Source organism: Protopterus annectens, chromosome 1.part1 (assembly GCF_019279795.1).
Source record: "Protopterus annectens isolate FY-2018-M chromosome 1.part1, PAN1.0, whole genome shotgun sequence".
NCBI classification, from domain to species: domain Eukaryota; kingdom Metazoa; phylum Chordata; order Ceratodontiformes; family Protopteridae; genus Protopterus; species Protopterus annectens.
This window is the reverse complement of record NC_056726.1, coordinates 1,474,899,004-1,474,917,035: the sequence shown is the minus strand read 5'-3', so window position 1 is coordinate 1,474,917,035 and position 18,032 is coordinate 1,474,899,004. Positions and strand designations below refer to the sequence as shown.

Genomic DNA, 18,032 nt, shown 5'->3' with positions numbered 1-18,032 from the left:
ATGTCCTATGGGCTGGTGAGCAGGTTGTTGCTGGCATCCCTTAAGAAGGAAGGGTGTTTTGACTATCATTTTTATCTTTCTGTATTTGTTGTACAACCCAATATAGTTTCTTTGTGCTATCTACCAAGTCACTTTCCAGAAGATGGTAGAGTGCCTTTTATACCTTGTTCTTTTCTACTGTAACTTATATTTTAGCTTCTTTGTTAGCCAACCAGTATTCTTTCTTAGCCTGGTCCGTCTTTTCTATCTCCCATTTATTCCTGCACTCCTTCTTTCCTTTGATGACTTCCTGGACTTCTGCATTTCACCACCAGCTTTCCTTCTGTACCTTATTTCCATACCTGGCTCAGCTGCATACCTGTCCTATTGTCCTCACACAGGCTGTTTTGAGGCACTGCCATTCTTCTTCAGCCCCACCTATTTGCTGTTCCTCATGATGTGATAGACACTGTGTAATTTCTTGAACTCTTGTGATTTCTGTCAGGTCAACTTCTTGGCCTAGTCTCTGTTGACTTTAGATCTTTCTCTGACCACTGCTTTCAGCTGATTGTGGCAACCAGAGGTTATGCTGTGGGTTGACTGTTTCACTGGGTATGACTTTACAATTGCTGAGCGCCCTTTCCTTACTAGGAGGACGTCTACCTGAATTTCATGTTGCTACTGTCTCTCTTCCTGAACTATGTGTTTGCCACCATCAAGCTATTTGTCAGAAAGCAGTCTATAATAGCATCTCCTTCTTTATTCCAGTTGTTCCACCCTTGTGAACCCAGGCAGTCCTCATATCCTATTCTGTCTATCTCGATATGTGTATTCAGGTCACCCATCAACAACAACAATTCATGTTGTCCTGGATTATCTAGTAGATACTGCAACTGTTGTTTCAGTGCATTCTTTTCTTCACAATTACAACCCTGCTACAGTGCACAGGCTTAGATTATAAAGAGTGCCTTATCTTTACACTGGGGTCTGATTGCTATGATTCTGTCTCTAGTTCTGATGACATCATTGCACTGGGGTCTGATTGCTATGATTCTGTCTCTAGTTCTGATTACATCATTACACAGGGGTCTGATAGCTATGATTCTGTCTCTAGTTCTGATTACATCATTACACTGGGGTCTGATGGCTATGATTCTGTCTCTAGTTCTGATTACATCATTACACTGGGGTCTGATTGCTATGATTCTGTCTAGTTCTGATTACATCATTACACTGGGGTCTGATTGCTATTATTCTGTCTCTAGTTCTGATGACATAATTACACTGGGGTCTGAGTGCTATGATTCTGTCTCTAGTTCTGATGACATCATTACACTGGGGTCTGATTGCTATGATTCTCTCTAGTTCTGATTACATCATTACACTGGGGACTGATTGCTATGATTCTGTCTCTAGTTCTGATCACATCATTACACTGGGGTCTGATTGCTATGATTCTCTCTCTAGTTCTGATCACATCATTACACTGGGGTCTGATTGCTATGATTCTGTCTCTAGTTCTGATGACAACCCTCGCTGCTTTCTGAAGCTCTTAATACCCACAACATTTCTAGCCTGTCCTCCTCCTGAGTAGTAGACTCTGGATCCCAACCAATTGGTTCTGCTGCACTGACCTTCCATTTTGTATCCTGGATACAGAGCATGTCTAGCCTTCTACTTAACATCATGTCATCTATTTCCAGTATGAGTCCTGTCAGTGAACCTATATTAAGTGAAGCAATCCTTAGTTCATGTTTGGAAGGTTGATTGGTTTTAAAGTCATCTTTCTCTCAAAAGAGCTGTCTGAGGTAACCTAAGCTGGGCAAATGGACACTGGCAGCCAGTAGCTTATTGACCCAGGGCTGCTGAACTTTATAGCTGACATAAACTGTCCAGTAGGGGCACATATACACCCTCTTACTGTTAGGTACAAACTGTCCAATAGAGGCACATATACCCCCTTCTACTGTTAGACTGGGTCCCTGGTGTAGGTAGGACTAGGTTGGCTCCTCAACCCACTTATCACTGACAAATACCCATGACCATTTAGCAACATCAGTCAACACAATCACATTGCCTAGAGCCAACGTTACACCACAGAGTGGCATGATGTCTGTAATCCGTGTTTTCCCATCTTTAAGATACTGCATGCCATAGTTGATGCCTAAAGTGGTTGGTCTATACAACTCTTCCCTGAAGTGGGTACCATCTAGAGTATGTGATGCTGCCCACAGCTCCATTCTTGGGTGAGTTTGAGGTGGAAGCACTCAGTATGTTTTTTTTTGGGGGGGGGGTGGAGGGGACCCCATAGAGACTCAGGAAGAACATGCAAACTCCATATAAACATTGGCTTGAGATCAGAACTGAACCCTGTGCTTTGTGCATGGGAGGTAAATACCTTAACTATTATGGCAACTGGTCCTCTCCAAAAAGTAATATAGTCTAACTACAAAGTCTGGATACATTTTGAAAATGCATATACAAAAAATGCAAGGAGTGAGATAAGGGAAAAGGCAGAAACAAATGGAGCAAAGAACTGATATGATGTGGAGAAATGTAATGCTTTCAAAGTGAGTTGTTAGATATAAAAAAACTGGTTCATGTAAATAATCAAACAAGAGACAGAAAGTTAAGAATACATTTACATTTATTTTATAGCATGATAAACTTTATGGAACCTTATTAAATCTTTGTACAAATCAAAAAGTGAGGAAGAAAACGGATAGCAGTCTTTACTGGGCCCTACCAGCCTGATTAGCCTGTCTGATAGGAAGATTATCATTTATTTTCTAGTTAAGAGACACTCATGTTTCTTTTATGAGAAGAGTCATTTTAAGAAATAAAATTTAGTAACAGTGGAGGATGAAGATGGAGACAGACACCATTGGCAAAGATAATGCACTACCTGTACATTCTAGCCCCTATACACTCTTCTGCAGAAGAGAAATGGTGGTCAAGTGAATATTTCCTCCCCATTTCCAAAGTACATTTTGGAAACCATTAACTGACTCTTCTACTTCCTGAGTGTCATTGGAATGGATTAGAAAACTGAATGCGCATGCCCACCTCTTTGTACCGTACTGTAGAAGCACTTGATTAACTACGATATTGACATATTTTTGCTGTTACTGTGCATCCACTTCACAAAGACAAACAGAATGTACCTTGCCACAGCTGAAGGCTCTGTGGTTGTATGGAAGGCCATATGGTAAATAGATTCCTGCTATAGAAAGGGTTAATGTATCTCTTGTGCTCACTTTGACTGTTGATCCAAGACCAAAGAGAATGTGTCTTTTCTTTCACATTGTTGTTGAACCTGAAAAATATAAAAACAATGTTTCCATTTTATATTTTATTAGTTTTGATTACTGTAAATCTTGCATGCATCTACTGATAACTTCCCACTCTCCTTTTTAATGTTTTACCTCATATCTGGACTAATAAAGTAAATTCAAAAATATTACATACATCACTATTAGTTTTATAATGATAATAATTTCAGATAATAAACATGGATGTAAACAAAACGCCTGACTGAAATACTGATTTTTGTCTTGGGGCTGCTTTTAGTAAATAGTTCATTTAAGGCAAAGATGTCTTTTCCATTTCATCACGTCTTCATGTAATAGCAATGTGACGATTAGGGAGAGATGGGCGAAGGCTGCCAGCCTAGTCAAATAGAATTTGATATATAATTCTGGAATTTGTAAATAAAAGTAAAAATACAGGCATGTTTTCTTGAGTGTAAAAGAATATTGTAAAATGTGGAACTGCAAAATATGTGACAACATTGCACTCTACTGGCCCAGTGAAGCATGTTGTGACCTTTCATCTTAGAATTCGGCTCCAGTACATCTGGATGAAGGTTTCATGCTCATTGTTTTAAGGCTAAAGTTTATGACCAGAATTTACATGTGGAAGGTGCTTTATTGCTCTAGTTTATGCTAGAGTGTATATGTGAAATGCCTTGTATTGTTGTAGGTTTTTGAGCAGGTGTTAGATTGCTAAATAATGCAGTTTGTGGCCTGAGAACTCAGACCAGGTGTTAAGATGATGCAATATGAATACTGGGAAAACCTAAGTGTCAAAAATGATGTAATTTGGGAGGACCTTAGAGACATGTTTGTTAGTAATGTTTAAATACTATTTCTCACAAGAGACTAAAAGCATTTTGATCTTTATATCCAACATATCAGCATATTATGCTCACATGTAAGTTTTAACACTGTGATTTCTTATAGAAATAGTTAAAGCTATTAATGATTAATTAGGTATTTTTTTCTTTGAAATCTGACCTGTCCTACTGTATTATTTTACGTTTCTGTGTGATTTCTAAACTTTTAGATATCTCTGTGGTGTAGTAGTTATGTCTTGTGTTTTAATTATATATTATGAAATATTTTTAAAACCTTCTACCTGTGGCTGGTTTGTGTAGAGATAAGCTTTAGAGTACATTGCATATTTATAAAGGTTATTGTAATAGGCCACTCTAAAGTAAGCCTTGACTGTTAGTCATACTACCATTGGATTATAATATTGCACAGTAGTAATTGGACACCCTTTTAAGGGCCTTTTAGTAGCTGATATTATTAGCTGGGTGGTGGCAGGGATTACTTCCGTATGGTCTGGGTAAAGGAGCACAGCTGGAGAATCTGTGTCAGCCTTTCCCAGGAGTGTCTGTGAAGTTGCATAAATATGTATCTCAAAATGTGTGTGTGTGTGTTGTGTCAGCTACTTGTTAGGGACACGAAGCACTGGTTGGACAGAGAGGGTACTGGAGTTTCTAGCTTGCCCAGCTAGGCTGAGACCTGGACCCTATAGCTGTGCCAGTGGGGAGTCTTATTGGGGACCTGGTGAGCAAAGGAGCAACCAGCCCCAGACTGACTGTGGTCTCTGTGTGCACTTAAGGGAAATTGTACTTTACTGTGTGCATTAGTTATCCTTTTCTCTTCTAGGAGACAACCTCCCTGGTGTTAGTGGTGAGGATTGAGGCTCCTTGATTGCTGGGCCAGGGCATGGTTGTCACAAGTGTTTGGCAGTGGTGGGATCTACTTCACACACTAATTGGCTTGTAGTGGTGTGGGTAGAGCGAATTCCTGTAGCTTATGTACAGTGATCTCTAAAAGTGTTTTATACTCTAAAACAGCCATGCAGTGTATACTTGTTTTATTTCTTTTGTTAGCTTAGTGTTAGTCAGGGTGAGCAGGCAGCATGTCAGCAGAAGAGTATGGAAAGCTGACAAGGAGCCAGCTGGCAGAGATGTGCCAGGCTAGGGGACTGGTGCATGGAAAGCTGACTAAAGCAGACCTGATTGCAGTCTTAGTTACAGCTGCATCAGAAAACAGCAGCCTGGAGGACAATCAGACTTATAGTGGAGATACAATATCCTCGGAGACTGGACAGCTCAACCTTTCTGCGGTGGGCTTAAAAATCCAGCTGAAGCTAAAGAGACTTGAGTTGGAGGCCAGGTGTATGGAACTAAAAGCAGCTGAGAGAATGAGGAGCCTAGAAGCTGAAGAACATGAACAGCAGAGGAGGCATGAGAGGAAAATGCTGACTCTTCTCCAGAGTCATGGAGGTAATGGGGAAAGGAGTAACCAGACCAAAGAAGCAGAAAACGTCAGTAAATTTCTTCCACAGTTTAAAGAGGGGGATAATTTTGATAGCTTCATTCATATATTTGAGTGGGTATGTAAACAGTATGAAGTTGACCAAAGGCTCTGGGTACGGTTCCTGACCCCCTTACTCCATGGTAAAGCTATAACTTCTTTAGCAAAAATGCATGACACTGACTGTTTTGATTATACTGCTATAAAAAGACATTTATTAGAATGTTTTAAGCTAACACCTGAAATGTACAGGAAAAAGTTTCGTGAGCATAGACTCAAGGCAGATGAAAATGTATGTGAATATGTTGCTAAACTGAGGACTTATTTTCATAGTTGGGTGAGTGGATGTCAGGTTGCCACATTTGAGGGGCTGGCAGACCTTTTGGTAAGGGAACAAGCCCTTAGCACTTTGCCTGAGGACATGAGGCTCTGGTTAGCTGATAGACAATGTGCTACTTTAGATGAGTTGGGGAAGGAGGGAGACCTATACCTAGCAAGCAGGGCAGCCCTGCACAGGAAACAGACCCCCAGTGCTGCTCATGGGACTAAAGGAACCCACGGTGGGCAACATAGACTGCCCCAACAGAATCCGCCAGTAGCAGGGGAAGCCACTAGTCCAGGTACACGTCCAGGACCTAGGGTTAACTGTTTTGAGTGCAACCAGTGGGGCCATGTGGCATACAGATGTCCACGGAGACAAGGTGGGGAACAAAAGGTGAGGGAGCTAGTAAGTGGGAAAGACAAAATGCCAAAAGTGGGTTGTCATGTGACAACAGGGGTATGGAACTACCATCCTGCAGATGTCCTGAGAGGGAAGGATTTGGATGAGGCAGTACTGTGTACTTATGCAGTTACATGCAGTGAGGCCAGGAGACAAGCATGTGGGTTTGGTAGCCTGGGGGAGACCCAGACAGACTGCATACTTGCAGCCAGGACTGTTGAGGTGGTTACTTCAGGAAGTGCACTATGCTGTAGCTGTGAGACTGAATGTGAGCCACAGCTGCTTGGACAGGATAACTGCAAAGATAGATGTGAGTAGTAGTACCCAGGCTGACAGTGAGGCACCGCTGTCAGAGGATTCCAGACTTCCTGTGGAAGGGGAGCTGGGAAGGTTTACAAGGAGAGATTTGAGACAGGCTCAGCTCTCAGACCCTACATTGCAAGGCCTGAGGCAGGTAGCTAGGGAGGCACCTGATTCTCAAGGGAAGGGGGAATCTGTATACTGGAACAAAGGGTTACTGTACAGAGAGTGGACCCCTGAGGGAGGGCTAGAAGGTGAGAGAGTACAGCAGTTGGTAGTTCCTAGAGCTTACAATCTGGCACTTCTAGCCATAGTCCATGATATTCCCTTTGCAGGTCATATGGGTATAAAACATACAAAGAGGTGTACTATGCAAAACTTCTATTGGCCTGGAATTTCCAGAGATGTAACAGGGTACTGCAGGACCTGTGAGCAGTGCCAAAAGGGAGGCAAGGCAGGAGACAAGGTGAGAGCTCCTTCGATGCCTTTACCTGTGATTGAGGAGCCATTTCAGAGGGTAGCTATGGATATTGTGGGTCCTCTGAGTAACCCAAGTTCCACAGGAAAAAGGCATATCCTAGTGATTGTAGATCATGCTACACAATACCCTGAGGCAGTGACTTTGTCCTCCATTGAGGTCGAGAAGTTGGAAAATGCTTTGCTAGAGATTTTCAGCAGGTTAGGTTTCCCAAAGGAAATACTGTCTGACAGAGGTGCCAATTGTATGTCAGACCTGCTGGCTTGTCTGTGGAAGTCCTGTGGGGTGAAGCACATGACCATCCCCTACCATCCCCAGACTAATGGTCTTGTGGAGAGGTTAAACTCTACAATCAAGTCCATGCTATGGGCATTTGCAGATCAGTTTAAGAGAGAGTGGGACAAATATTTGCCCCATCTGTTGTTTGCTTACAGAGAGGTTCCCCAGGAATCCACAGGTTTTTCTCCCTTTGAGTTGCTGTATGGGCATAGGGTGAGAGGACCTCTAGATTTAATTTGATATGAATGGGAAGGTGAGTGTGAGTCTCACAAGGAGTCTGTTGTGGCATATGTTCTAAACCTCAGGACAAGGCTCAGGGAACTCATGGGCCTGGCCCAGGAGAACCTGGCAGAAGCCCAACAACAGAAAAAGGTGTGGTATGACAGGAATGCTCGAACTAGAGATTATGTTATAGGGCAGCAGGTGATGGTTCTCATTCCTGTCAGACACAACAAATTACAAGCAGCTTGGGAGGGACCCTACAAGGTCGTAAGAAAGTTAAGTGATGTTAACTACATGGTGGAACTGCTAGGCAGAAGGTAGGGGCACAAACTGTACCATGTTAACATGATGAAACCTTACCATGATAGGGAAGTCCTTGTGCTGAGCATTTGCAGTGGATTGCAGGAGGATTCCGAGAGAGATCTTGTGATTGATCTCCTCAGTGAGGCTCGGGCTGACACCTCGGTGCAAGGGGTAGCAATGTCCCAGCAGCTATCTCCTACCCAGGTTCAAGAAATCCGAGCAGTGTTGCAGGAGTTTGGGGGCATGTTCACAGGGAAATCAGGGAGCACCCACCTGGTGCAGCACCAAGTGGATACAAGACCCCAAAGGCCTATCAGGCAGGCCCCTTATAGGGTGCCTGAGAGAGTCAAACAGACTCTGAGGGAAGAGGTACAGGAGATGTTGGAACTAGGGGTGATTCAAAAGTCCAACAGTTCCTGGGCCTCACTAGTGGTGTTTGTGCCAAAGAAGGATGGCAGCACCAGGTTCTTTGTGGATTAAAGGAAATTAAATAGTCACACAGAGTCGGATGCTTACTCCATGCCTAGGACAGATGAGGCCCTAGAGAAGCTGGGTGGGGCTACGTATCTTACAACCACTGATCTTACCAAGGGTTACTGGCAGGTTCCCTTGACTCTCAGTACTAGAGAGAAGTCAGCCTTTGTGACTCCTTTTGGCTTGTATGAGTTCACAAAGATGCCCTTTGGGATGAAGACTGCTCCAGTGACTTTCCAGATGCTGGTAGATCATATCTTAGCAGGAGCAGGAGGGTTTACCCTTGCTTACATGGATGAGATTGCTATCTACAGCCATTCCTGGCCAGAGCACCTTCAGCATGTTAGGGAAGTGCTGGGCAGACTACAGAGGGCAGGGTTGACCATTAAGCTGAGCAAATGTCAGGTGGGTATGGCAGAGGTCTCCTACCTAGGAAATAGGGTGGGGAGTGGCAAGATAAGGCCAGAACCTGCCAAAGTGGAAGCCATTCAGGCATGACCTGCATCTGTTACAAAAAAGCAGGTGAGGACATTCTTGGGGACAGCAGGTTACTACAGAAAGTTTGTTCCCAGTTATAGTACCATAGCTGCTCCCCTCACAGACCTGACAAGGAAACCCAAGCCAGATAAGACAGTGTGGACCCCAGTATATGATCAGGCATTCCAGAAGCCTAAAGGAGCTTTGGGAGGACCCCCTGTGTTAGCCAGTCCAGATTACAGCAAATAATTTGATGTGCAGGTGGATGCTTCAAAGCATAGAGACCTCTGCCATACCCACCTGACACTTACTGGGCTTAATAGTCAATGCCACCCTCTGTAGTCTGCTCAGAATCCCCTGATATGCTAAAGGTGCTCTTTCCAGGAATGGCCGTAGAAGGCAATACCATCTAGGTAAGCAAGGGCAAAATCTCCTGCTCCTGCTAGGATACGATCTACCAGCCTCTGGAAAGTCACCGTGGCATTTTTTATCCCAAAGGGCATCTTCATGAACTCATACAAGCTGAAAGAAGTCACAAAGGATGACCTGTCTCTAACGTTGGGAGTCAAGGGCACCTACCAGTAGCCCTTTTTAAGATCAACAGCGATAAAATACTTACCCCCACCCAGCTGCTCTAGGGCTTCATCTGTCCTAGGCAAGGGTTAAGCATCTGATTCTGTGTGACAATTTAATTTCCTGTAGTCCACACAGAACCTAGTGCTCCCATTCTTCACACCTTGTCTCCTGCCTTGCCTACCTTGTGACACTGCTCACAGGTCCTGCAGTACCTGTTACATCTCTGGAAATTCCAGGCCAATAGAAGTTCTGCATAACATGCCTCTTTGTATGTTTTATGCCCATATGACCTGCAAATGGAATATCATGGGCTGTGGCTAGAAGCACCAGATGGTAGGCTGTAGGCACTACCAACTGCTGTACTTCCTCACGTTCTAGCCATCCCTCAGGGGTCCACTCTCTGTATAGTAACCCTTTGTCCCAGTATACAGATTCTCCCTTTCCTTGAGAATCAGGTGTCTCCCTAGCTACCTGTCTCAGGCCTTGCAATGTAGAGTCTGAGAGCTGAGCCTATCTCATCTCTTTCCTTGTAACCCTTCCCAGCTCCCCTTCCACAGGAAGTCTGGCATCCTCTGATAGTGGTGCCTCACTGTCAGCCTGGGTATTCCTACTCACCTCTACCTTTGCAGTCACTCTGTCTAAGAGAACATCAGTACCCACAAGCAGCTGTGGCTCACCTTCCATCTCACTGCTACAGCGTAGATCGCTCCCTGAAGTAACCACCTCACCAATCCTGGCTGCAAGTATGCAGTCTGTCTGGGTCTCCCCCAGGCTATCAGACCCACATGCTTGTCTCCTAGCCTGACTGCGTGTAACTGCATAATTACATGGTACTGCCTCATCCAAATCCTTCCCTCTCAGGACATCTGCAGGATGGTAGTTTAGTACCCCTGTTGTCTCAAGACAACCTACCATTGGCATTTTGTGTTTCCCACATACTGGCTCCCTCACTTTTGGTTCACCACCTTGCCTCCATGGACACCTGTATGCCACATGGCCCCACTGGTTGCATTCATAACATTTAACCCTAGCTCCTGGATGTGTATCTGGATTAGTGGCTTCTCCTGCTACTGGCAGATTCTGTTATGGCAGTCTGTGCTGCCCACCATGGGTTCCTTTAGACCCATGAGCAGTACTGGGGGTCCCCTTCTTTTGCAGGGCTGCCCTGCTTGCCAGGTATAGGTCTCCTTTCTTCCCCAACTCATCTGAAGTAGCACATTGTCTATCAGCTAACCAGATCCTCATGTCCTCAGGAAAAGTGCTAAGAGCTTGTTCCCGCACCAAAATGTCTGCCAGCCCTTCAAAAGTGGTGACCTGACATCCACTCACCCACTTATGGAAGTAAGTGCTCAATTCAGCAACATATTCACACACTCTTTCATCTGCCTTGTGTCTATGCTCACAAAACTTTTTCCTATATGTTTCAGGTATTAGCTTAAACAGTTCTAAAATACATTTGTTTACAGCAGTATAATCAAAGCATGCAATGTCAGACTTTTTAGCTAATGCAGTTACAGCTTTACCATGGAGTAAGGGGATCAGGAAACGTACCCAGAGCCCTTGGTCAACTTCATACTGTTTACATACCCTCTCAAACATATGAATGAAACTATCAAAATTATCCCCCTCTTTAAACTCCGGAAGAAATTTACTGACCTTTTGTGCATCTGGGGTCCAGTTACTCCCTTCCCCATTACCTCCATGACTCTGGTGAAGAGTCAGCATCTCCTTCTCAAGCTGCCTCTACTTTTCTGGTTCCTCAGGTTGCAGATGTAACAGTTTCTCATTCTCCTCAGCCTGCAAACATTGCAGTCTCTCATTTGCTTCTAATTCCACATGCCTGGCCTCCAACTCAAGTATCTTTAGCTCCAGCTGGATTTTTAAGTCCACTGCAGAATGGTTGAGCTGTTGATTCTCCGAGGGTATTATATCTCCACTGCCAGTCTGATTGTCCTCCTAGTTGCTGTTTTCTGATGCAGCTGTAAGCAAGGCTGCAATCAGGTCTGCCATAGTCAGCTTTCCATGCACCAGTCCCCTAGCCTGACACATCTCCGCCAGCTGACTCCTTGTCAGCTTTCCATACTCCTCTGCTGACATGCTGCCTGCTCACCCTGACTAACTAAGCTAACAAAAGAAATAAAACAATTGTGATCTGAACTCTGAGTATTCAATGCATGGCTGATTTAGAGTACAAAACACCTCCCAAGCTCACTGTATACAAGCTACAGGATTCGCTCTACCCATACCACTACAAGCCAATTAGTATTTGCCAACTAATTAACATGTGATGTGGATATCCCACCACTGCCAGACAATTAATATGTGAGGTGGATATCCCAACCACTGCCACCAATTAATATTTGACACCCGTGCCTTGACCCAACAATTAAGAAGCCTCAATCCTCACCAATAACACTAGAGGGGGTGTCTCATATATGAAGAAAGGATAAAAAATACACACAGTAAAGTACAATTTCCCCTTAAGAGCACACAGAGATCACAGTCAGTCTAGGGCTGGTTACTCCCTTGCTCCCCAGGTCCCCAATAAGACTCCTCCTGGCACAGCTATAGGGTCCAGATCTCATCCTAGCTGGGCAAGCTAAAATCTCCAGCACCCTCTCTGTCCAACCAGTGCTTTGTGTCCCATTCCAAGTAGCTGACACACACACACTTTGAGATAAGAGTTTACACAACCACACCGACACTTCTGGGGAAGGCTGGCACAGGTTCTCCAGCTGTGCCCCTTTTACCCAGACTATACAGTAGTAATTACTTCCACCACCCAGCTAATAATTATCAGCTACCCAAAGGCCCTTAAAGGGTGTCCAATTATTACTGTGCAATATTATTATCCAATTGGTAAGTGTGACTAATCAGTCAAGGCTTATTAGAGTGGCTTTGTACAATAAACTCTATAAATATGCAATGTACTCTAGAGCTTAACTTATCTCTACACAAACCAGACATAGTTAAAAGGTTTTAAAATAATTAATAATAAATAATTAAAACCACAAGACAATACTTTCTACTACACAGTCATTGCTAGTCAAAAGAGTTCAGAGATCACACAGAAATAGTTAAAATAAATCAGCAGTACAGTTCTGACATCACAGAAAAAACACTTAGTCTAATATTTATAGTCCTAGCTATTTCTACAAGAAAACACACTTCTAAAATAACTTACTTACATAGAGCATAAGGCAGTGCTGTGATTTGGATGTTCAGACAAAAATGCTTAATATCTGGTTCTCACTGTTTAAATTGTTATTGCAGTTCTGATAAACATTGCATCATCTTTTACACTTTTTACTGGTGTTCCCAGGCTGACATAAACTGCATTTACATTCTTTTACACTTAGAGCAATAAAGGACATTCCACATGTAAATTCTGGTCATTAACTTTAGCCTTAAAACAATAGGCAGGATGCTTACTCCAGACTCATCAACTCCAAATTCTAACTTCAAAGGAACAGACATAAAGAAATTTTAATTTCAAAGGACCAACAAGAAATGCTTGACTTAGCTTTCTTTACAGCAGAGGGCAATGTTGCCACATTGTTTTAAGTTCAACATTTATATCTACAAGTGATAGAATTATGTATAAAATTCTATCTGGCTAGGCTGGCAGCCTTCACCCTTCTCTACCAGTCTTCACACAAGAAGTATAGAAAAGAAATTAGAAGTAGAAGAAATTGGGAAAAAATAGCAACAATTGACATTACTAATGGAGAACAAATGATACAAAAAGATAAAGTAAAGGAAGACTTAAACATAGAAAATAACAATAGCAAGGTGGAATTGTATAGCAGTAAGCACACAGATCATATAATAATAAAAGCTGAGATTATTACAAAAAATCAGTGATGAAGCGGTGTGGTAGCACTGTGAAAGCACTTACATTCAGGTTTAAGTGAGATGATGACCTTAAATGGAAAGAGAAATCAGTTGGTAAATAGTAGAGAAAAAGGAAAAAGAAGTAATACAGAAGATGTAAAAAGGAGAAACAAAGGATGATTTAAAGAAGAGTTACTTGTTAAGTTTTGTCATTAAATGCTAATAGTTTTAAGAAGCTGGAAAGAAGGATAGGAATTCTGGAATGGTGTAAAAAGCAATATAGTGATGTTATTATACTAGAAGATATTAGACTTTTGTCAAAGTAAGAAATAATTCAAACCAAAGTGTGGTGGAGAAAATGTGATATGGAATTTTGGGAAACAGACATGCTCAGGAATACTTATATAAAGATACACTTAAAGTATTAGATGTCAGCATTGTCATAACAGGTAGAATTACTATTACTGATGTCAGATGGAGAGAACACATTATCAGAGTTATTACAATATATGCATATGTAATAAAACAAGGTGGAAGAGATGTTTAGAAAGATAATACAATATGTAGCAGGTAACATGGAGATAATTGTAGTAGGAGACTAACTGCAACTTAAGACAGCAAAACAAGAAGGCTTACGATGTTAAAGTAGTAAAGGATATTATGAAATACGGACAGTTAAAAATATGGAATCGAGAGACTTGGGTATATAAAAGAGGGGAAAAAGAACAGAAATAGATTATTTTTTATTGTCAGAAGGTTTACTAATAGTTAAACAAGGAGTGCTATTGATATTTTTTTCAGATCGCAGGACAATTTGGATTATGGTAAAGAGAAATAATGATTATACAAAAATAGGGAAAGGTATAAAAAGAATAAATGAAGTGAAAAGGGATGTTAAAGGGAGGAAAGAGCTTATGACATGGGAAGATCACGTAGAAATGAAAGAATTTTATAAAGATTGGTCAGAAAGGTGGTCAAATTTTAAACTGAAATATAAAAAATGCTATGTGACATGGGAGAAAGATAAGTTATACATGGAAAAATAACATACACAATGAAAGGATCGGTTGTTTAGAGAAGAATGACTTAAGTTTTTTTATTAAGGAACAGAAATCATATGATTTTAATAAGAAAAAATAGAACATTTATTGTACAAAGATATTTCCTGAAAGAAAAAAAAGAAGAATTTGCATCATATTTAAGTAAAATAATTAAAGAGAATAACAGTGTAATGAGGGAGACGAGAGATTTTTCAGGTAAAATGGATAACACACAAGAGGAGATTATAAATGTAGTAAAAGATCATATTAAGAGATTGTTTAAAGGGCAGAGAACAAAGACATGGAAAGAATGAAGGTACATACATTTTCCGACATGGAGAATAAGGATTTAGAAAAATATATAAAAATCAAGGAATTAGAACAGGCGATAAATGTAAAGAATTAAGATTCTGCAGCAGGATCTGACAGAATAGAAAATAAGATGTATAAAAATATGACTATACATCAAAAGAAATGTTTTATAAAGGTATTAAACAAATGGTTAGAAAAGGGTTTTGGGTATAAAGAACTATGTAGAAAAGGCGGTGGCAGCGGTAATACCTAAAGAGGGTAAAGATCCAACGGATCCAGCTTCATACAGGCCCACTTCAATACCAAACCATGATTATAAAGTGTTCATGTCTATAATTTATTTTATTTTATTTTACATTTATTTACTGGGCTAGTCTAACTGGGTATATGTCCATTTTCAGTAGCGGCCCGGGGAGAAAAGCTCCACTACAGCATTATACATACTGACACAGATCTGAAAGTAAATGACATAAAAGAATAATATTTAAAAAAAAATAGTTAATCATAGATACCACTTTAAGTAGATAACCTAAGAGGAAACAGAATGACTTGAATATGTAAGAACATATAGGTTACATATGAGAAACTTAGACAAAAATAGAAAGAAACCTATATACATGTATAAGTTGATCATATTAGAACAACATAAATATAAAATTATTTATTTATTTATTTATTTTTTGCATCAGAGAATGAATGTTATGGTCATGTGAAGGTGGGGGGGGGTAAGAGGAGGAAATATCAGTCAGGATTAATACATGGCTATAGCCATTGTGAAGTAAGGAAGGTTCTTAGTTGCTTCTTAAAAAAGAGGTGTGGATGTTAGGGATGTTAGTTTAATAGGAAGCTTGTTCCAACAGTTTCCAATGGTATTAGCAAATAGACAGTCTCCAGATTTGTTATTAGGTTTAAGGGCGGTTACTAGTACCTTATTAGCTGAGCATAGGGTTGTCAGATTTTTGTATGGGTTAATAAGGCTAGACAGTATGGGAGTATTTGTAGGATGATACAGGATCTTCTGAGTTATAGTTAGTTGTTGAAGAAGAAGTTGGTTTTGCAGTTCCAACCATCCTAACCTTTTCAGATTTTGGCAATGGTGGCTCCGGAATGGGGAACCAGTAGCAAATCTGGCAATGTTATTATAAGCGGTGGCCAGCTTATTTAGATTATTTTTGTATAGGTTAGTGTAAATTGGTGATGCATAGAGAGGGGTTGAAATTAGGTATGTTTGGGCGATAGTAGTCCTGGCAGAAGGTGTAAGGAAGGTTTTTAGCCTATAAAGGAAACCAAGTTTTCTATTGACTGATTTAATGGTTAAGTTTATATGACTGTCAAAACTAAGATTGTGATTGATTGTTATGCCTAAAAGTTTAGTTGTTGTTTCAGGTACTATTTCACTGCCATTATTTGAAACTACTGAGAAACTGATGGGGGGAGACTTTAGGGTGGGGGTGAATAGTAGGAATTTTTTTTTTTTTAGGGTTTAGGAAAAGACAGCTTTTGTAGAACCAGTTTTCAACTAAAGTAAATGCATTTTGGGTGCTAGACTGCAGTTCAGCATGAGATGCTGTCATCGGCATATTGTATGCAGGTGGTTTGAGGAAGGGATGTTTTCAGATCATTAATGAAAATGGAAAAGAGGAGGGGTCCCAGAATAGAGCCCTGTGGGACTCCTAGGGAGATAGGGAGCTGGGTCAATAGGTTATTGTCCCAGAGGACTGCTTGTTGTCTGTTTTCTAGATAGGACTTAAACCATTTGGTTGTCTGAGTGTCTACTGAAAGTGATTTAAGTGTATCTAACATTAGGTGATGATTCACCACGTCAAAGGCTTTGGAGAGGTCTAAAAAGAGAGCTGAGGACAGCAAGTTGTTATTTTGATTTTTATTAATACAGTCTGAAAAGGATAGGAGTGTGGTTGTGGTGCTATGAAATGGCCTGAAGTCATGCTGGCAGTCTGCTAACAGATTATTTTGAAGGAGATGATCAAGTAGCTGCCAATGAATGCATCTTTCCATGATTTTTGCTAACGGAGAAAGTAGAGCTATGGGATGGAAGTTAGAGAGTTCAATTGAGTTACCTCCCTTATGTAATGAGATAATATGTGAGACTTTCCAGAGAGATGGGATAGAACCTTCTGTAATGGTTCTATTTATTAATATGGAGATACGGTAAGCAAGTACATCGGCTGCAATTTGCAGAAATTCAGCTGGAAGGAGGTCAGCTGAAGGTGAACATGGTTTTAGTTTATGAAGTAGGGTATGGATGAGAGCTGTTGGAACAGGCTGCAGTTGTAAGGCAGGAGGTATATTGGTTAGAGAGCATGTGTTAGAGATGCTGGCAGGACATAAGGTATTTGCTAAGGCTTGGACTGTTTCAGAGAAAAATTTGTTAAAAGTATTGGCAATTTGGCTGGGAGAGCTCTGAGTCAAATTAGATGGGGTAGAAGTTTTAGAGTGACCTGTATGGAGTAGGCTATTTATACCTGTCCAGAATTTTTGTGGGTTTAGATGTTGGGCTTGCTGGATTTTCAGGTAATATTTTTTTTTTATCTTGGAGTATTCATTTTTTTGTAGCATTTCTCAGCTGTCTAAAGGTATCATGATCAGTTGAGTTTTTTAGAATTTCCCCATTTGGACCAGATTCTATTTCTCTGAAGCATTTTTTGCCTTGTTTCTTTTGTGAGCCAAGGTGCAGGTTTATTCCTAGTTCTGACCGTGCGAGATGGGGCATGGTGCTCTAGGATTTGTAAGAATTTAGTGTTAAAGTAACAGACTGCTTCGTTAAGAGGTAGGTATTTTAGGGGTGACGAGTTGCAAGTTTTGAGTTCTGCTTGGAAGCTAGCTGGGTTGAAGTTTTTTTTGTTCTGGGTAGTTCTATAGATTGTTTGGTTTGCTAAAAGGGTCTTTTGTCTAGTTATATAGGTAAGGGAGTGCTCACTAATATTGTCAGGAAGTATACCAGTTTTATAAGAGAGGGGATTGCTGTTAACTAATATCCAATTTAAGGTGGTTTGCTTATTGCTAGGTTTATGGGTTCTAGTAGGGGGGGTGATAGTTTGATTAAAGCCATAAAGGTTTACGTGAGTAGTTGGTTTGACAGAGGTACAGCAGTTCCAGTCTACGTTAAAGTCTCCAAGGAGCATGGTTTCTTGTGGGAAGGATGTGCAGAGCCAACTAAGGATATTTTCAAGAGTATTAATGTTATTGCCTGGAGGGATGAAGGAGCAAATTATGTATAATGATTTCTTAGCGTTAATCTGGAGCTTAGTGAATAACAATTTAGCATTGCTGGGTGAGGGAGGTTGTAAATCTAGTTGTATGACCTGTAGTTCAGATTTATACAGTATTGCTACCCCTCCACCCTTTTTATTCAGACGGTCAAATCTCAGGATGTTGTAACCTGATGGGATTATATCATTGTCCTTAGT

The 18,032-nt window shown here is 41.1% G+C and overlaps 1 protein-coding gene across 5 annotated transcripts in view; it reads right to left on the bottom strand.

The window, feature by feature from the left end:
- The window catches only part of LOC122810968 (myotubularin-related protein 9-like), a 557,891-nt gene that overhangs the window by 78,793 nt on the left and 461,066 nt on the right, over positions 1–18,032 (bottom strand). For all 5 annotated transcript variants that reach the window (XM_044082497.1, XM_044082502.1, XM_044082503.1 and 2 more), the window contains one exon: positions 3,144–3,295. In XM_044082497.1, coding sequence (XP_043938432.1) covers positions 3,144–3,295 — 152 coding nt within the window. The remainder of the gene's footprint in view (positions 1–3,143; positions 3,296–18,032) is intronic.